This window comes from Triturus cristatus, chromosome 2_2 (genome assembly GCF_964204655.1).
Source record: "Triturus cristatus chromosome 2_2, aTriCri1.1, whole genome shotgun sequence".
Classification (NCBI taxonomy): Eukaryota; Metazoa; Chordata; class Amphibia; order Caudata; family Salamandridae; genus Triturus; species Triturus cristatus.
Genome location: NC_140582.1, coordinates 753,951,753 through 753,966,842, shown reverse-complemented (window position 1 = coordinate 753,966,842; position 15,090 = coordinate 753,951,753). Strand labels below are relative to the sequence as shown.

General features: G+C 49.3%; 1 protein-coding gene across 1 annotated transcript in view; it reads left to right on the top strand.

The window, feature by feature from the left end:
• Positions 1–15,090, top strand: part of PDGFRL (platelet derived growth factor receptor like) — a 673,754-nt gene that overhangs the window by 557,086 nt on the left and 101,578 nt on the right. The window contains exon 4 of the mRNA XM_085642004.1: positions 13,676–13,969. Coding sequence (XP_085498130.1) covers positions 13,676–13,969 — 294 coding nt within the window. The remainder of the gene's footprint in view (positions 1–13,675; positions 13,970–15,090) is intronic.

Genomic DNA, 15,090 nt, shown 5'->3' with positions numbered 1-15,090 from the left:
TCCGGGTTATGCCCTTTGGGATGAAAAATGCCCCTGCCACCTTCCAGAGGTTGGTCAACCAGGTGTTGGTTGGGCTGGATTCGTACAGTGCAGCATACCTGGATGACATCGCAGTGTTCAGCTCCACGTGGGAGGAACACCTGCGCCACCTCTGGGAAGTGTTGATGGTGCTGCGGAGGGCAGGCCTCACAATCAAGGCAAGTAAGTGCCAGATCGGGCAGGGTTCAGTGGTGTACTTGGGGCACCAAGTTGGGAGTGGCCAGGTGGCACCCCTTCAACCCATCCTGAATTGGGAGTCGCCCAAAACCCAGACGGAGGTGAGAGCCTTCCTAGGTCTCACCGGGTACTACAGGAGGTTTGTCAAGGGGTATGGCAACATTGTTGCCCCCTTGACAGCGCTGACTTCAAGGAAGCAGCCCAGGAAGGTGATCTGGACTGACACCTGTCAGAAATCTTTTGAGGCCCTGAAAGCTGCTATGTGCACGGCGCCCGTGCTTTTGGCTCCCAACTTCTCCAAAGAGTTTATCGTTCAGACAGATGCTTCAGAGCATGGTGTGGGGGCTGTTCTTTCACAGATTAATGAAGAGGGCCTAGATCAACCGGTAGCCTTTATTAGCAGGAGGTTACTTCCAGGAGAACAGAGATGGAGTGCTATTGAGCGTGAGGCATTTGCTGTGGTCTGGGCGCTGAAGAAGCTAAGACCATACCTGTTTGGGTCTCACTTCCGGGTTCAGACAGACCACAGGCCCCTCAGATGGTTGATGCATATGAGGGGTGAGAATCCAAAGCTGTTGAGGTGGTCCATTTCCCTACAGGGTATGGATTTCACGGTGGAACATCGCCCTGGTACAGATCACGCCAATGCTGACGGTCTGTCCAGATTTTTTCCCCTTAGTGATGAGGAACTCCTTGGGGTAGGGTAGTTCTCCCCACTTTTCAGCTAGAGGGGACACGTGTTAGACCTAGCACCTTGGCGTGAGTCTCCCTTACACTTTTTTGTCGCTGTGCCTCATGTGCTTTGCTGGTGTTAGCTGCTCAGAGCACTGTGCCACTGCCAACCAGTGCCACAGTGCAAGTGCACCCTGCTTAAAATATATTATGTTGGTTGGATTCCATGATTGGCTTATTTGGTTTACTGTCAGACCCCAGTAAAGTGCACCAGGAGTGCCCAGGGCTTGTAAATACAAATGCTGCTGGTGGGCTTGCAGCACTGGTTGTGCCACCCACAGAAGCGGCCTGGTAAAATGTATCTAAGGTCTGCCATTGCAGAGCCTGCGTGCAGTCTGGTACTGTCATGCTGACTGGGTAAGTGCACACACTTGCCAGTCCCTAAACCTTCCCTTAACTTCATATCAGTCACCCCTATGGTAGGCCCAAGGGCAGGGTGCATTGTAAGCATAAGGTAGGACAAGCCCTGATGTGTGTGGCATGTCCTAATAGTGAATTACAGCCATTTTCGTTTTTCACTATTGTAAGGCTACCTGTTCTCCATAGGCCAGAATGGGCTGTTAGAATTGTTACATTCTATGATCCTAACAGACCCAGGGAACATGGTAGAAATTCGAGTTTAGTATGCCTGAACTCAGAATAATAATATACATCTTTTAGTAAAGTTTATTTTAATATTCTGTGTTTGCAAATACCACTTTTAGAAAGTTGGTATTTGCTTGCTTGACCATTTCAGCCCGCCTCTGCTATGATGTGTATCTGCCTGTCTGGTTGTGTGAGTGACAGGGCTGGGGAAACCCAGAGGGGCAGGGCTAGGTAGCCTGGTGGTGAATAGGAAGATTGGCAGTCAGATGGGTGGGAGGAGTGCACCTGGGCTCTGAATAGGGTTGTGCTCTGCTACCACAATGCTGGCTCCACCTCCTGCGGAGCGGCTGATGCCTCTGCCCTGCACCCTAAATAGAAAGGCAGAGTCATGTCAACAAGGTGCTCAAGAACTGGTTTGGACTGGGCAAAGGCCCCTCAACCCCAGAGGAACAAAGGAATTAGGGGTATAAGTATTGGGACCCTGCTCCCAAGAAATTAGATCCTGCTGAAACAAGAAGAACCTCTGCCAAAGGAGAAGGAACTGGGAAAGCTGTAGGAGGAGTACTGTCCCTGACCAGGGGGATTGGCCTGCAGTGGTTGCCTTGCTGCTGAAGGAGAGGAGAAAGACTACTAAAGACTTTGCTTGAACTTGTGCTTTGAAAAGAATTCCAAGGGCTTGAACTGAGCTTGCCCCCTGAACGAAGTCCCAGGACCAGTGGACTTCACCCCCAGCTCCCCAGAGTCTTTTGGAAGTGCCTGCTGCTGTTGTTGAGCCTTCTGAGGGACTGCAAGGAAGAGAAGCGTGCCACCGTCGGAGCCGCTGTCGTCGCATCTCGCAGAGAGTGTCGCCGCTGCAGCATCGCATCGAGCGGAAGCGTCTCGCATCATTCCGGAAGTGTCTCGCAACGCAGAAGAAGCGTGTCACCATCGCAGCCATCGTAGCTGTCGCATTGCACTGCATCGAGAGAAGAGTCTCGCATCAAGGAGGAAGCGTGTCGCCATCGCAGCCATCGTAGTTGTCGCATTGCACTGCATCCAGAAAAGCGCCTTGCATCCACGGAGAAGCGTGCCGCCGTCGGAGCCGCTGTCGTCGCATCTCGCAGAAGGGGTGTCGCCGCTGCAGCATCGCATCGAGCGGAAGCGTCTTGCAACGTCGGAGAAGAGTGCCGCTGCCAAGGCCGCTGTCGCCGCATCTCGTCAAGGGTGACGCCGCTGTAGCTGATGCATCGAGTCGAGTCTTCTTGCAACATCGGAGAAGCGTAGCGCATCTGGAAGATCCCGTCTTTATTTCGTTTGCACCAAAAACTTCAATGCATCTGCATCGCTGCAACACTTTAGTTGCCCTGCGTGTCGCATCTAAGGTACATTGACTTAAAGTGTCGCATTTAAGAACTTAAGAGAAACTAAGCAATCTTCTACCAACTAAGCAACCGTATTGTGTATTTTTAATCGTTTATGGTCTTGTGATAATCCTATATAAAGAATCCTTATTTTTCATATAAATACCTGTGTGGTGTCCATTTGTAGTGTTGTCACTTGGTTACTGTATGTGTTCACAAATGATTAACCTATAACGCCCTGAGATAAGCCTTGTCTGCTCGCGCCAAGCTACCTAGAGGGTGAGCAGGGGTTATTTTAGGAGTGTAACCCCTTACCCTGACTAGAGGAAAGGTTCCCTGCTTGTCACAAGTACCTACCTGTGCCAACCAGAGAACCCGGATTCTAACATTGGTGGTCAGCGGTGAGGATTCTGGACTTGCATTTGTGACTCATGTACAGTGATTGGTGAACACTACTTAGTGAGTGCAGACCTTAAACGCAACCTATACTTGTTGGTAGATTTCTTTTTGCGACTTTCTATTTTTGAGTACTGCCAAACTTAACCATGGTGGAGAAAGTAGCATCCGTAGTCTCTGTGAATACTGAATTGGAATGGGAAGAAGAGAAAATAGACAGTTACGCTGCTAAGCAGCTAAAGTCCTTCTGCAGGAGATTCAAGGTTTCTACTACTGGATGTAAAAGCAAGCCAGAGTTCTACAAGGCACTGAGGGCCTGGGTAGAAGCAAGGAATGCCATTGATGATGATAATGCAGATGAGCAGCTGGATGGGCCAGTGGGCTCAAGAGGAAGGAGAACCCCTTCCCCTGCTGGTAGCAGTGTTTCTAACCACAGTCTATCTCCAGAGGAGCTGGCAGATAGAAAAGAGTGTAGGATGCATGAATTGGAGCTGGCCAAGCTCAAGTTAAGTGGGCAGTTAGAATTGGAAATGCAGAGTAGAAAGTTAGCCCTGGAAGAAAAGAAGCTACAATATGAACATGAAAAGGTTTTGAGGGAGATGGAGATGAAAGCCCAGAGTCTAGAAAAGGCTCCCTCTGGTGGCAGCACACCATCAGTGCAGGTGGAGTCAAGGGTGTACATACCCAAGGATGTAGTAAAGGAATTTTTGAAAAGTGATGACATAGGGCAGTGGTTTAAGGCCTATGAGGTAGCCATGTCTTCCCACTGGGTCCCTGAGAAAGATTGGGGAGCGGGGTTGTGGGGACGGTTCCTTAGTGAGGGGCGGGATACACTGCTGGATTTGCCTTCAGATGATTATAATTCCTATCCCCATATGAAGGCTGCTTTGATGTCTAGGTATGGGTTGACCCCTGAGTTGTATAGGCAAAGGTTCAGGGGTTGCACCAAGATTCCAAACAGTACGTATGTTGAATATGTGACTTTTTTTTGCAGAGCACTGGATGGTTGGGTGAAGGGTAGCAAAGTTAATGATTTTCAAGGGCTTCTTGATTTAATGGCATGGAAGCACTTGTCTAGTAATTGTTTTCCTGAGCTACACCAGCAACTGATTGATAGTAGGCTGACTAACCCTAGGAAGCTTGCTGAGGAGGCGGACCGCTGGGTCAGTACCAGGGTCCACAAGGGTCAAGTGGGAGATTCCGCCAAAGGTGGGCAGGGTCCCCAGCAGAAGAGTGGGGGGGACAAGGGTAAACAGAGGGAGTTCCAGAAGAGGCCCCCAAAGTAATCCCCAAGGGAACCAAGGGAGAGGTTCTCAGCCTCCCCCACCACAGAAACCGACCGGGGCCCCGACAGGTACACCTGTTCAGAAGGGGCCCATCAGATGTTACAAGTGTGGTAACATGGGGCATTTTGCCTCTGATGTGAAGTGTCCATTATTTGGTAAACCAGCATCCACTGGTGCTCCATCCCGGCAGGTGACTAGTGTAGCCCTGCGGGAGGAGATGGGTGTCCAAGGTGGGTAGGGTCCCACAGAGATGTCCCTTGTCTTATTAGGAGACCGTGAAGTGGTCCCCCAAACCCAGCTGCCTGAGAACACTAAAAAATACAGGCAGTGGGTGACCATAAATGGCCATAGGGTTGAAGCTCTCAGAGACACAGGAGCCAGTGTGATGGCTGTCAAGCGCCACCTGGTGTCTCAGGAGCAGGTTGTCCCAGGAGCATTCTATCCAGTTGTTGCCGCCGACAACACCGAGAGTCACTGCCCAGTGGCTCAGGTTCCCTTTCAGTGGGGGGGGGGTCTCTGGTACTCTTCAGGTAGCTGTGAGGCCCGCCATGCCTGTAGACTGTCTGTTAGGGAATGACTTGGAGAGCTCACCTTGGGCTAAGGTGGAGCAGAGTGCTCACCTGGAGATGTTGGGTATGCCGGATTGGGCGTGTGTCACCACACGGTCCATGGCAGCCAGTAGCGGTGCTCAAGAGGTCCTGGAGCCTGAGAGGGAGGCCCAGGGACCGGCCTTAAAGAGAAGGAGCAGGGGGCGCGGGAATGCCCTTCTCTTGTGGGTATGCGGCAGCAGGCTGCAGACCAGGCCAACGGTGATCAGTCCTGGACCCCATTTCATTTACTGGGAGAACGACCTCCTGTATTCTGAGCCTAAGGTTGCTGAGCCTGGGTCAGCCCATGTGCTGGTGGTACCCCAGCGCTTCAGAGCCTTCCTACTGGGGCTGGCTCACGATGTACCCTTAGCAGGACATTTGGGGCAGGACAAGACCTTTGAAAGGATTGTCACCCACTACTTTTGGCCCCAAATGCGCAGTAGTTCAGATACTCACTACAGAACATGCCAAACTTGCCAGGCAAGTGGGAAGAGTGGAAGGAAGCAGAAGGCTCCACTCCAACCATTCCCTGTGGTCGGTACCCCATTCCAGCGAGTGGGGATTGACATTGTAGGGCCACTGGACCCCAGGACAGCGATGGGCAATAGGTTCATCCTGGTGGACCATGCCACCCGATACCCGGAAGCCATCCCTCTGAGGACAGTGACGGCCCCCGTGGTGGGACGTGCGCTGATGGGAATTTTCTCCCGAGTGGGATTCCCTCTAGAGGTGGTGTCTGACCGGGGTACCAATTTCATATCTAAATATATGAAATCCCTTTGGCAAGAGTGTGGTGTAACCTACAAGTTCACCACACCTTACCACCCCCAAGGAAACGGGTTGGTTGAGAGATTCAACCAAACCCTCAAAGGCATGATAATGGGCCTGGAAGGACCCATGAGGCATAAGTGGGACGTCCTCTTACCATGCCTTCTCTTTGCGTACCGTGAGGTGCCACAGAAGTCTCTAGGGTTCAGCCCCTTTGAGCTTCTGTACGGACACCCAGTGAGAGGACCTCTAAGTCTGGTCAAGGAAGGCTGGGAGCAATCTCCCAGGAAACCTCCCCAGAATGTATATAGTTACATGCTGACCTTCAGAAACCAGACTAGGCGTTTCAGGGAACTTGCTGAGGCAAACCTGGAAGCCATCCAGGATGAGATGAAGCGGTGGTACGACCAGAATGCCACTCTGGTAGAGCTTCAGCCTGGACAGAAGGTATGGGAGTTGGCCCCAGTGGAGCCCTGTGCGCTCCAGGATAAGTGGACCGGTCCCTTTGAGGTGTTGGAGCGCAAGAGTCCGGTTACCTATTTGGTGGACCTGAAGTCTCCTAGGAACGCCTTAAGGGTCCTACATGTCAACCGCCTCAAGCCCCACTTGGAGAGGTCCCAAGTGGGCATGCTCTTAGTGACAGATGCTGGGATGGAGGAGGAGACCGAGCCTCTTCCTGACCTCCTGTCAGTCAAGGAGCAAGATGGGTCAGTGGATGGTGTCATCCTCTCTTCCACCCTGACCCCTGAGCAACAGAATGCTTGTCGCCAGCTGGTGGCACAATTTTCTGACCTGTTTTCCCTGGTTCCCGGTGTCACTGATGGGTGCGTCCATGATGTGGACACTGGGGATAGTACACCTGTGAGGCACAAGGCCTACAGGGTGACTGACAGGGTAAGGGCCTGCATCAAGGAGGAGGTCTCCAAGATGTTTGCCCTTGGGGTAATTGAGTCCTCAAGCAGTCCTTGGGCCGGCCCAGTGGTCTTGGTTCCAAAGGCTGCAGCGCCGGGAGCCACACCCGAACTCCGGTTCTGTGTGGACTACAGAGGACTCAATTCGGTCACCAGGACTGACGCACACCCCATCCCCAGAGCTGATGAGCTCATAGATCGGCTAGGGGCTGCCCACTACCTCAGCACGTTTGATCTAACGTCTGGGTATTGGCAGATCGCCTTGACCGATGGGGCCAAGGAGAGGTCAGCATTTTCCACCCCTGATGGGCATTACCAGTTCCGGGTTATGCCCTTTGGGATGAAAAATGCCCCTGCCACCTTCCAGAGGTTGGTCAACCAGGTGTTGGTTGGGCTGGATTCGTACAGTGCAGCATACCTGGATGACATCGCAGTGTTCAGCTCCACGTGGGAGGAACACCTGCGCCACCTCTGGGAAGTGTTGATGGTGCTGCGGAGGGCAGGCCTCACAATCAAGGCAAGTAAGTGCCAGATCGGGGCAGGGTTCAGTGGTGTACTTGGGGCACCAAGTTGGGAGTGACCAGGTGGCACCCCTTCAACCCATCCTGAATTGGGAGTCGCCCAAAACCCAGACGGAGGTGAGAGCCTTCCTATGTCTCACCGGGTACTACAGGAGGTTTGTCAAGGGGTATGGCAACATTGTTGCCCCCTTGACAGCGCTGACTTCAAGGAAGCAGCCCAGGAAGGTGATCTGGACTGACACCTGTCAGAAATCTTTTGAGGCCCTGAAAGCTGCTATGTGCACGGCGCCCGTGCTTTTGGCTCCCAACTTCTCCAAAGAGTTTATCGTTCAGACAGATGCTTCAGAGCATGGTGTGGGGGCTGTTCTTTCACAGATTAATGAAGAGGGCCTAGATCAACCGGTAGCCTTTATTAGCAGGAGGTTACTTCCACGGGAACAGAGATGGAGTGCTATTGAGCGTGAGGCATTTGCTGTGGTCTGGCCGCTGAAGAAGCTAAGACCATACCTGTTTGGGTCTCACTTCCGGGTTCAGACAGACCACAGGCCCCTCAGATGGTTGATGCATATGAGGGGTGAGAATCCAAAGCTGTTGAGGTGGTCCATTTCCCTACAGGGTATGGATTTCACGGTGGAACATCGCCCTGGTACAGATCACGCCAATGCTGACGGTCTGTCCAGATTTTTTCCCCTTAGTGATGAGGAACTCCTTGGGGTAGGGTAGTTCTCCCCACTTTTCAGCTGGAGGGGACACGTGTTAGACCTGGCACCTTGGCGTGAGTCTCCCTTACACTTTTTTGTCGCTGTGCCTCATGTGCTTTGCTGGTGTTAGCTGCTCAGAGCACTGTGCCACTGCCAACCAGTGCCACAGTGCAAGTGCACCCTGTTTAAAATATATATGTTGGTTGGATTCCATGATTGGATTATTTGGTTTACTGTCAGACCCTAGTAAAGTGCACCAGGAGTGCCCAGGGCTTGTAAATGCAAATGCTGCTGGTGGGCTTGCAGCACTGGTTGTGCCACCCACAGAAGCGGCCTGGTAAAATGTATCTAAGGTCTGCCATTGCAGAGCCTGCGTGCAGTCTGGTACTGTCATGCTGACTGGGTAAGTGCACACACTTGCCAGTCCCTAAACCTTCCCTTAACTTCATATCAGTCACCCCTATGGTAGGCCCAAGGGCAGGGTGCATTGTAAGCATAAGGTAGGACAAGCCCTGATGTGTGTGGCATGTCCTAATAGTGAATTACAGCCATTTTCGTTTTTCACTATTGTAAGGCTACCTGTTCTCCATAGGCCAGAATGGGCTGTTAGAATTGTTACATTCTATGATCCTAACAGACCCAGGGAACATGGTAGAAATTCGAGTTTAGTATGCCTGAACTCAGAATAATAATATACATCTTTTAGTAAAGTTTATTTTAATATTCTGTGTTTGCAAATACCACTTTTAGAAAGTTGGTATTTGCTTGCTTGACCATTTTAGCCCGCCTCTGCTATGATGTGTATCTGCCTGTCTGGTTGTGTGAGTGACAGGGCTGGGGAAACCCAGAGGGGCAGGGCTAGGTAGCCTGGTGGTGAATAGGAAGATTGGCAGTCAGATGGGTGGGAGGAGTACACCTGGGCTCTGAATAGGGTTGTGCTCTGCTACCACAATGTTGGCTCCACCTCCTGCGGAGTGGCTGATGTCTCTGCCCTGCACCCTGAATAGAAAGGCAGAGTCATGTCAACAGAGTGCTCAAGAACTGGTTTGGACTGGGCAAAGGCCCCTCAACCCCAGAGGAACAAAGGAATTAGGGGTATAAGTATTGGTACCCTGCTCCCAAGAAATTAGATCCTGCTGAAACAAGAAGAACCTCTGCCAGAGAAGAAGGAACTGGGAAAGCTGTAGGATGAGTACTGTCCCTGACCTGGGGGATTGGCCTGCAGTGGTTGCCTTGCTGCTGAAGGAGAGGAGAAAGACTACTAAAAACTTTGCTTGAACTTGTGCTTTGAAAAGATCTCCAAGGGCTTGAACTGAGCTTGCCCCCTGAACGAAGTCCCAGGACCAGTGGACTTCACCCCCAGCTCCCCAGAGTCTTTTGGAAGTGCCTGCTGCTGTTGTTGGGCTTTCTGAGGGACTGCGTGTCGCAAGGAGCTGGAAGCGCGACGCAAGGAAGAGAAGCATGCCGCCGTTGGAGCCGCTGTCGTCGCATCTCGCAGAGAGTGCCGCCGCTGCAGCATCGCATCGAGCGGAAGCGTCTCGCATCATTCCGGAAGTGTCTCGCAACGCCGAAGAAGCGTGTCGCCATCGCAGCCATCGTAGCTGTCGCATTGCACCGCATCGAGAGAAGAGTCTCGCATCGAGGAGGAAGCGTGTCGCCATCGCAGCCATCGTAGTTGTCGCATTGCACCGCATCCAGAAAAGTGCCTCGCATCCACGAAGAAGCGTGCCGCCGCCGGAGCCGCTGTCGTCGCATCTCGTAAAAGGGGTGTCGCTGCTGCAGCATCGCATCAAGCGAAAGCGTCTCGCAACGTCGGAGAAGAGTGCCGCTGCCAAGGCCGCTGTCGTCGCATCTCGTCAAGGGTGACGCCGCTGTAGCTGACGCATCGAGTTGAGTCTTATCGCAACATCGGAGAAGCATAACGCATCTGGAAGATCCCGTCTTTATTTCTTTTGCACCAAGAACTTCAATGCATCTGCATCGCTGCAACACTTTCGTTGCCCTGCATGTCGCATCTAAAGTACATTGACTTAAAGTGTCGCATTTAAGAACTTAAGAGAAACTAAGCAATCTTCTACCAACTAAGCAACGGTATTGTGTATTTTTAATCGTTTAATGGTCTTGTGATAATCCTATATAAAGAATCCTTATTTTTCATATAAATACCTGTGTGGTATCCATTTGTAGTGTTGTCACTTGGTTACTGTATGTGTTCACAAATGCTTAACCTATAACGCCCTGAGATAAGCCTTGTCTGCTCGCGCCAAGCTACCTAGAGGGTGAGCAGGGGTTATTTTAGGAGTGTAACCCCTTACCCTGACTATAGGAAAGGTTCCCTGCTTGTCACAAGTACCTACCTGTGCCAACCAGAGAACCCGGATTCTAACAATATATATATATTAAGCGGTGGTGGCAGAGTATACTTTTTCTGATTGATCATACAAAATAGACTTTCGCTCCTGTTTAGGTTTGAGTGTAGTACCTACAGTCCCCTCAAAATTCCATTTGAATGTAATGGCCAGATACTTCACTGACATGTATGTGCTGTATGTATGTTCATTGATAGCAAGACTCCATGGATATCGTGAGTGTATGGTTGCAAAGACCAGTGAACCCATTCCATATCCATTTAGATGGCTCTGGTGAGGTTGTGGCACACCCTTCGCAGACAGAGATAGCTTACGGTCCGGAGTGGTAGCATGTAACTTCAGACACTTATGTGTGACAACTTGGAGACTACATTAAAAATACAAAAGTGGCATTTGTTAGAAAAGGCCCGCTGATCACCTCTTAATGACTGACATTTGGCTGTTGTTGGTTGTGGGTAGTTGAGAAAGGGAATCTCTTTTGTTCAGTGAGGATCTTCTAGGCAGGTCCTTTCTCTTTTTCTCGCTCTCTCTCACTCTAATTATTTGCAATTTGCAATTTTTTATTGAAATTTCAAAGAAAACAAGGAAGAAGATACTTTTGAAAGGGAAGCACTTCAAACTGGTTCCAAAACTTTGGCATTGGAATCAATATCTCCTGCCTAGAAAATGTCTATAAGGGTGGGACCCAAACTATCCCAGTTGATTCCAGTTACAGTTTCTCAAGACCAAGGGAAGGAGTCCTTCACAGAGCACTTGAAGAACTACTGAGATCCAGGCCTCCTTGGCAGTCAGTCTCCTAAAGCTGGGAGGACATTACTTTAAGCCTTCAGCATCTTCCTGGAAGAACTGTGGGTCTGCCTGGTGCCTGGGAGTCTGTCTGACCTGCTGAGAGAGCAGAGGAAGTGCCTGTCCATGCAAGCGGATAACTGATTGAGGAGGAAATACCCAGCCGCTGTACCTGGAGCAGGCAACAACTCAGAAGATTAGACTGAATCAAGGGAGTGCAAAATGTGGCAATCGAGTCTAGGAGGCGATTGCCTAGCCCCCCAGTAGGTTTCATGACCAATCTTCACATGCCTGTGCAACTGAGTGGACTGACTTGTGCTGACTCTACCAAGAGCTCATCCACAGTGGGGGAACCTCTGACTGCCAACGGTGAAGGGCGAGTGGTTACGGTTATTAGGGCAGTGGGACTACCTCTGCTTGAACTGTTGTTTTGCCCGGGGCACCTTATTCCTTGTCCGATAGTAGGAAAAGAAGGAGGGCCACTCACCTGCCCGTGCTGCTGCTGTGATTCGGTAGCAGAACTGCTAGTCCTGCTGCTATGTGTGGACTCAGCCCTTAAAATTTATGAGTATCTGATACTTTAGGTAAACTGGCCAAGTGAACTTGAACATTGACTGTGCCTCTACTGCTAAACTAAATGGGTATCTTGGTGGGGTTCAGCCAAGGGGTTAATCCTAATCTTGTGAATTTACCTACTGCTGGCTGGTAAGTGATAGCTGCTAGCTCAGCCAGTTATACGGGTACCCCAAAATATCAGGGGAGCTGTATGTTAACAGTATATTTATTGGTAAAGTCAAACTTGGGATATGAGCCTTATTTAGATGTGATTACTACTGAGCTGTGCCATATGTGATATGTCCGATGTAGGCTGGGCACACGCCCTATGGAATCCTGCGCAGCGGTGGGACCTGCAGGAGAGCATAGATGGGAACTGTTATTGTGATAGTCTGGAAATCCCAGTGCATTTCATGTTATTTTGTTCACAAACTGTTGGCCAGCTTTGAAAAGCGTTGTTGCCGTTGTTTAGGCATTATGATCAAAAGAGAACATGCGGCATTCTGTTACAGGATGGAGGCAGCGCACCTCTTTCGTACTGCTGCTTGGTATATAAGGGGGTGCATGCATTTAAACTAGGGATTCATTTTACAGATAGGTCTGGCATAGTGGAAATTTGCTTTTAGCAGGAGAGAGTAATCCCTCCTCGGTATCATTGACTGTAGTAACTTAAATTATATGATATGGTTTATACTGGATAATGTGTGTGATAGTATGTTTCAGATGTATTTTAAATTATTGTATCACTTTCTATCTGAAATGATAAAGGATTATTGAATACTTGAATTGAATGGGTGTTTGGATTTTCCATGCATTGATGCAATGGGAAAACATTGCAATAGTGGGCAGTGGCGGTTGGCATCTACGGGGGGGGGTGAGGGGGTGGCAGGTGCATGCAAATATTAATAATAAAGCAAAACTTACCTGAACTGACCTCGTTCGCTTCAGACATCTTCAAAGGAAAGGGATGCGGCAGTGCAGGCACCAATCCTGGCGCTGCTCTCATGCTGTGAGAGCAGTGCCCTGATTGGAGGAAGCAGGCTCACTCGGCACTCCCCAGCGCCCTAGAGGCCTGAACTTACTCTATCCCACCTGTCTTAAGACAGCTGGGTTAGAGGTTTCAAATTGCGCATGTCTGGCTGGCTGTCGCAAGACACTTGGTTCAGAAAGGAAGGATCAAAAATAAAATGGTAATGAATTACCATTTTATCTTTGAGGGTAATTTAAGTGGGGCGACGCTACTCCGCTCCAACAGAGGAGCTGCCCCTGATAGTGGGACGTGGCTGATCTGACCTACGGTTTACAGAACAAGGAAGGTTGCACACACATGCCACAGTGAGCACCCGCGTGTACCATAATCTCGCCTAATATATTTCATGTGATTTTAATCTTGCAGCGATACGTGTCCTAACTCTTCCCTACGTTTGGTAGAGAAGACCCGCAAAGTATTTAATAAACTGGTTGTCAAGGCAAGATAATTCTCAGGCCTAATAACGCTAAAGTTAATTAAATAGTTTTCACAGTCAGTTGTTTATTTGCTTCCCAGTGCCTACCTTCAAGGTGAAAGCTAGCATGTTTTGATAAATATATTTTTCTTCATACTTTTCTTTTTTTTTTCTTCTGCAAAATGCGGTTTTGATAGTTCTTAATAATGAAAAATAAATTTCCACAGTAATGACGCTGTCACTTTTTTCAGATATCTGAAAAAAAAGGATCCAGCTAATTATGGATGATGCTCTAGTTCGAAGAACCGAGCATGGATGAAGAAACACTAATATCTTCAAGATAAATATGGCATTTAAAAGTATATGCAGACTTTAGTAGACAGTAAAATATGTTCCTTTGAGCAATGTTCTTAAAGATGGCTACATGGAGATCTATCATTTCTCATGATGTTTTCCTGGCTTTCTCATTTTCAGATAAAGGCGAACTATTTGTTCCATCTTCCAGTTATTTTGAGATTGTCTACCTAAACCCAGACAAGCCCACTGTTGTCCCCTGCCGCGTGACTGTGCCATCAGCAAAAGTAACTCTGCACAGGGAGTTTCCAGCCGAGGAGATCAAAGCGGATGGGACCAACATCGTGTATGACGTGAAGAGGGGCTTCGTCTACCAGCAGCCCACCGCTGACCATAAAGGGATCGTGTACTGCAGGGCGGAGGCACGCGGGGCTCCAAAGATTTCAATCAAATACCACCTGCTCTATGTGGAAGGTAAGACAGAAGGACTCAAGAGTCCATCACTTGGCTGATTCACAAACCCTTTTCTCTCACTAGTTATTTCTACTTCCTGTTTAGATGTGAATTACCCCTCAATATCCAGGCCTGATTAATAAAACATTGTCTGTGAGCAGTAGTGTCTTGCTGCAGACTATAATGGAAATTTCTCATGTATTTCCACTATTTGTATTTATTGTTAACTGTACAATTAATTGAAATCATTACAGTAAAAGCAGTCATCATGTTACAGCTAAAACAGTGAGTAAATAAAACCCATTTAAAACATTTTTTTTTTTTATAAAAGAAGTTTGCCGCCCCTCCCCAGTTTCACCACAATCAGCCTTCCCCAGGGTTTGTGGATGCGGAGGTAGCGCTTTATGGCAATCCGAAAGCCCACATTGTTTTTCTGTGGGGATGGATGACATTGTGCAACTGTGGCAGATGTCCATTGATCATGGGTACGTATTCCTGTATGGCTCTGTCCTGGGGGGGATGCTAGAAGTACGGAGAAGCGTCAATGCAGTTACGAGACCACCTCGCCGTCGTTCCTTGGGTTTGTAATACATTGCTCCAGAGTTTTGTTTTATTCATTTGCCTTTTTTAAGGCGAGCCTGATGCTATAGATCAATTTCCCCAGTCTTGCTAGGGTCATTGTGCTAGACTTGGAAAAGCACATTGCTGACGCTTCGCTACAGGATTTTATTCCATAGATGTTACAGATTGGGCGCTGTAGTCTTCTTCGATCGTCCTTGAGATTCGGGCAGCCGCATAAAAGGTGCAGCCGCGATTCCTTCTTGTATGGGCAAAGTCTGCAATTTGTGGCATCTCCCCTTCAGGCCCATGCCGGATTGAAGTCCGCAATACCTAAAGTGATTAATCTCATGGACAGTATTTTACTTCGGGTTGATGGAGTGAGAGCGTCACTTAGGTAAACCTGGGCTTTGCCTACCATGTAGGAGCTATTCAGCGGGTCTAGGTGTGGACTTGAGCGGTGGGATTTGCAATCGAGATCGAATGAAATTTCACCCACTTGTTTAGTTATAGCTCTTTTCCAGGTGATCATTGGAATTTCGATATGCTCTCTTCCACTATGTTCAATGCCTTGATTGCTTTGT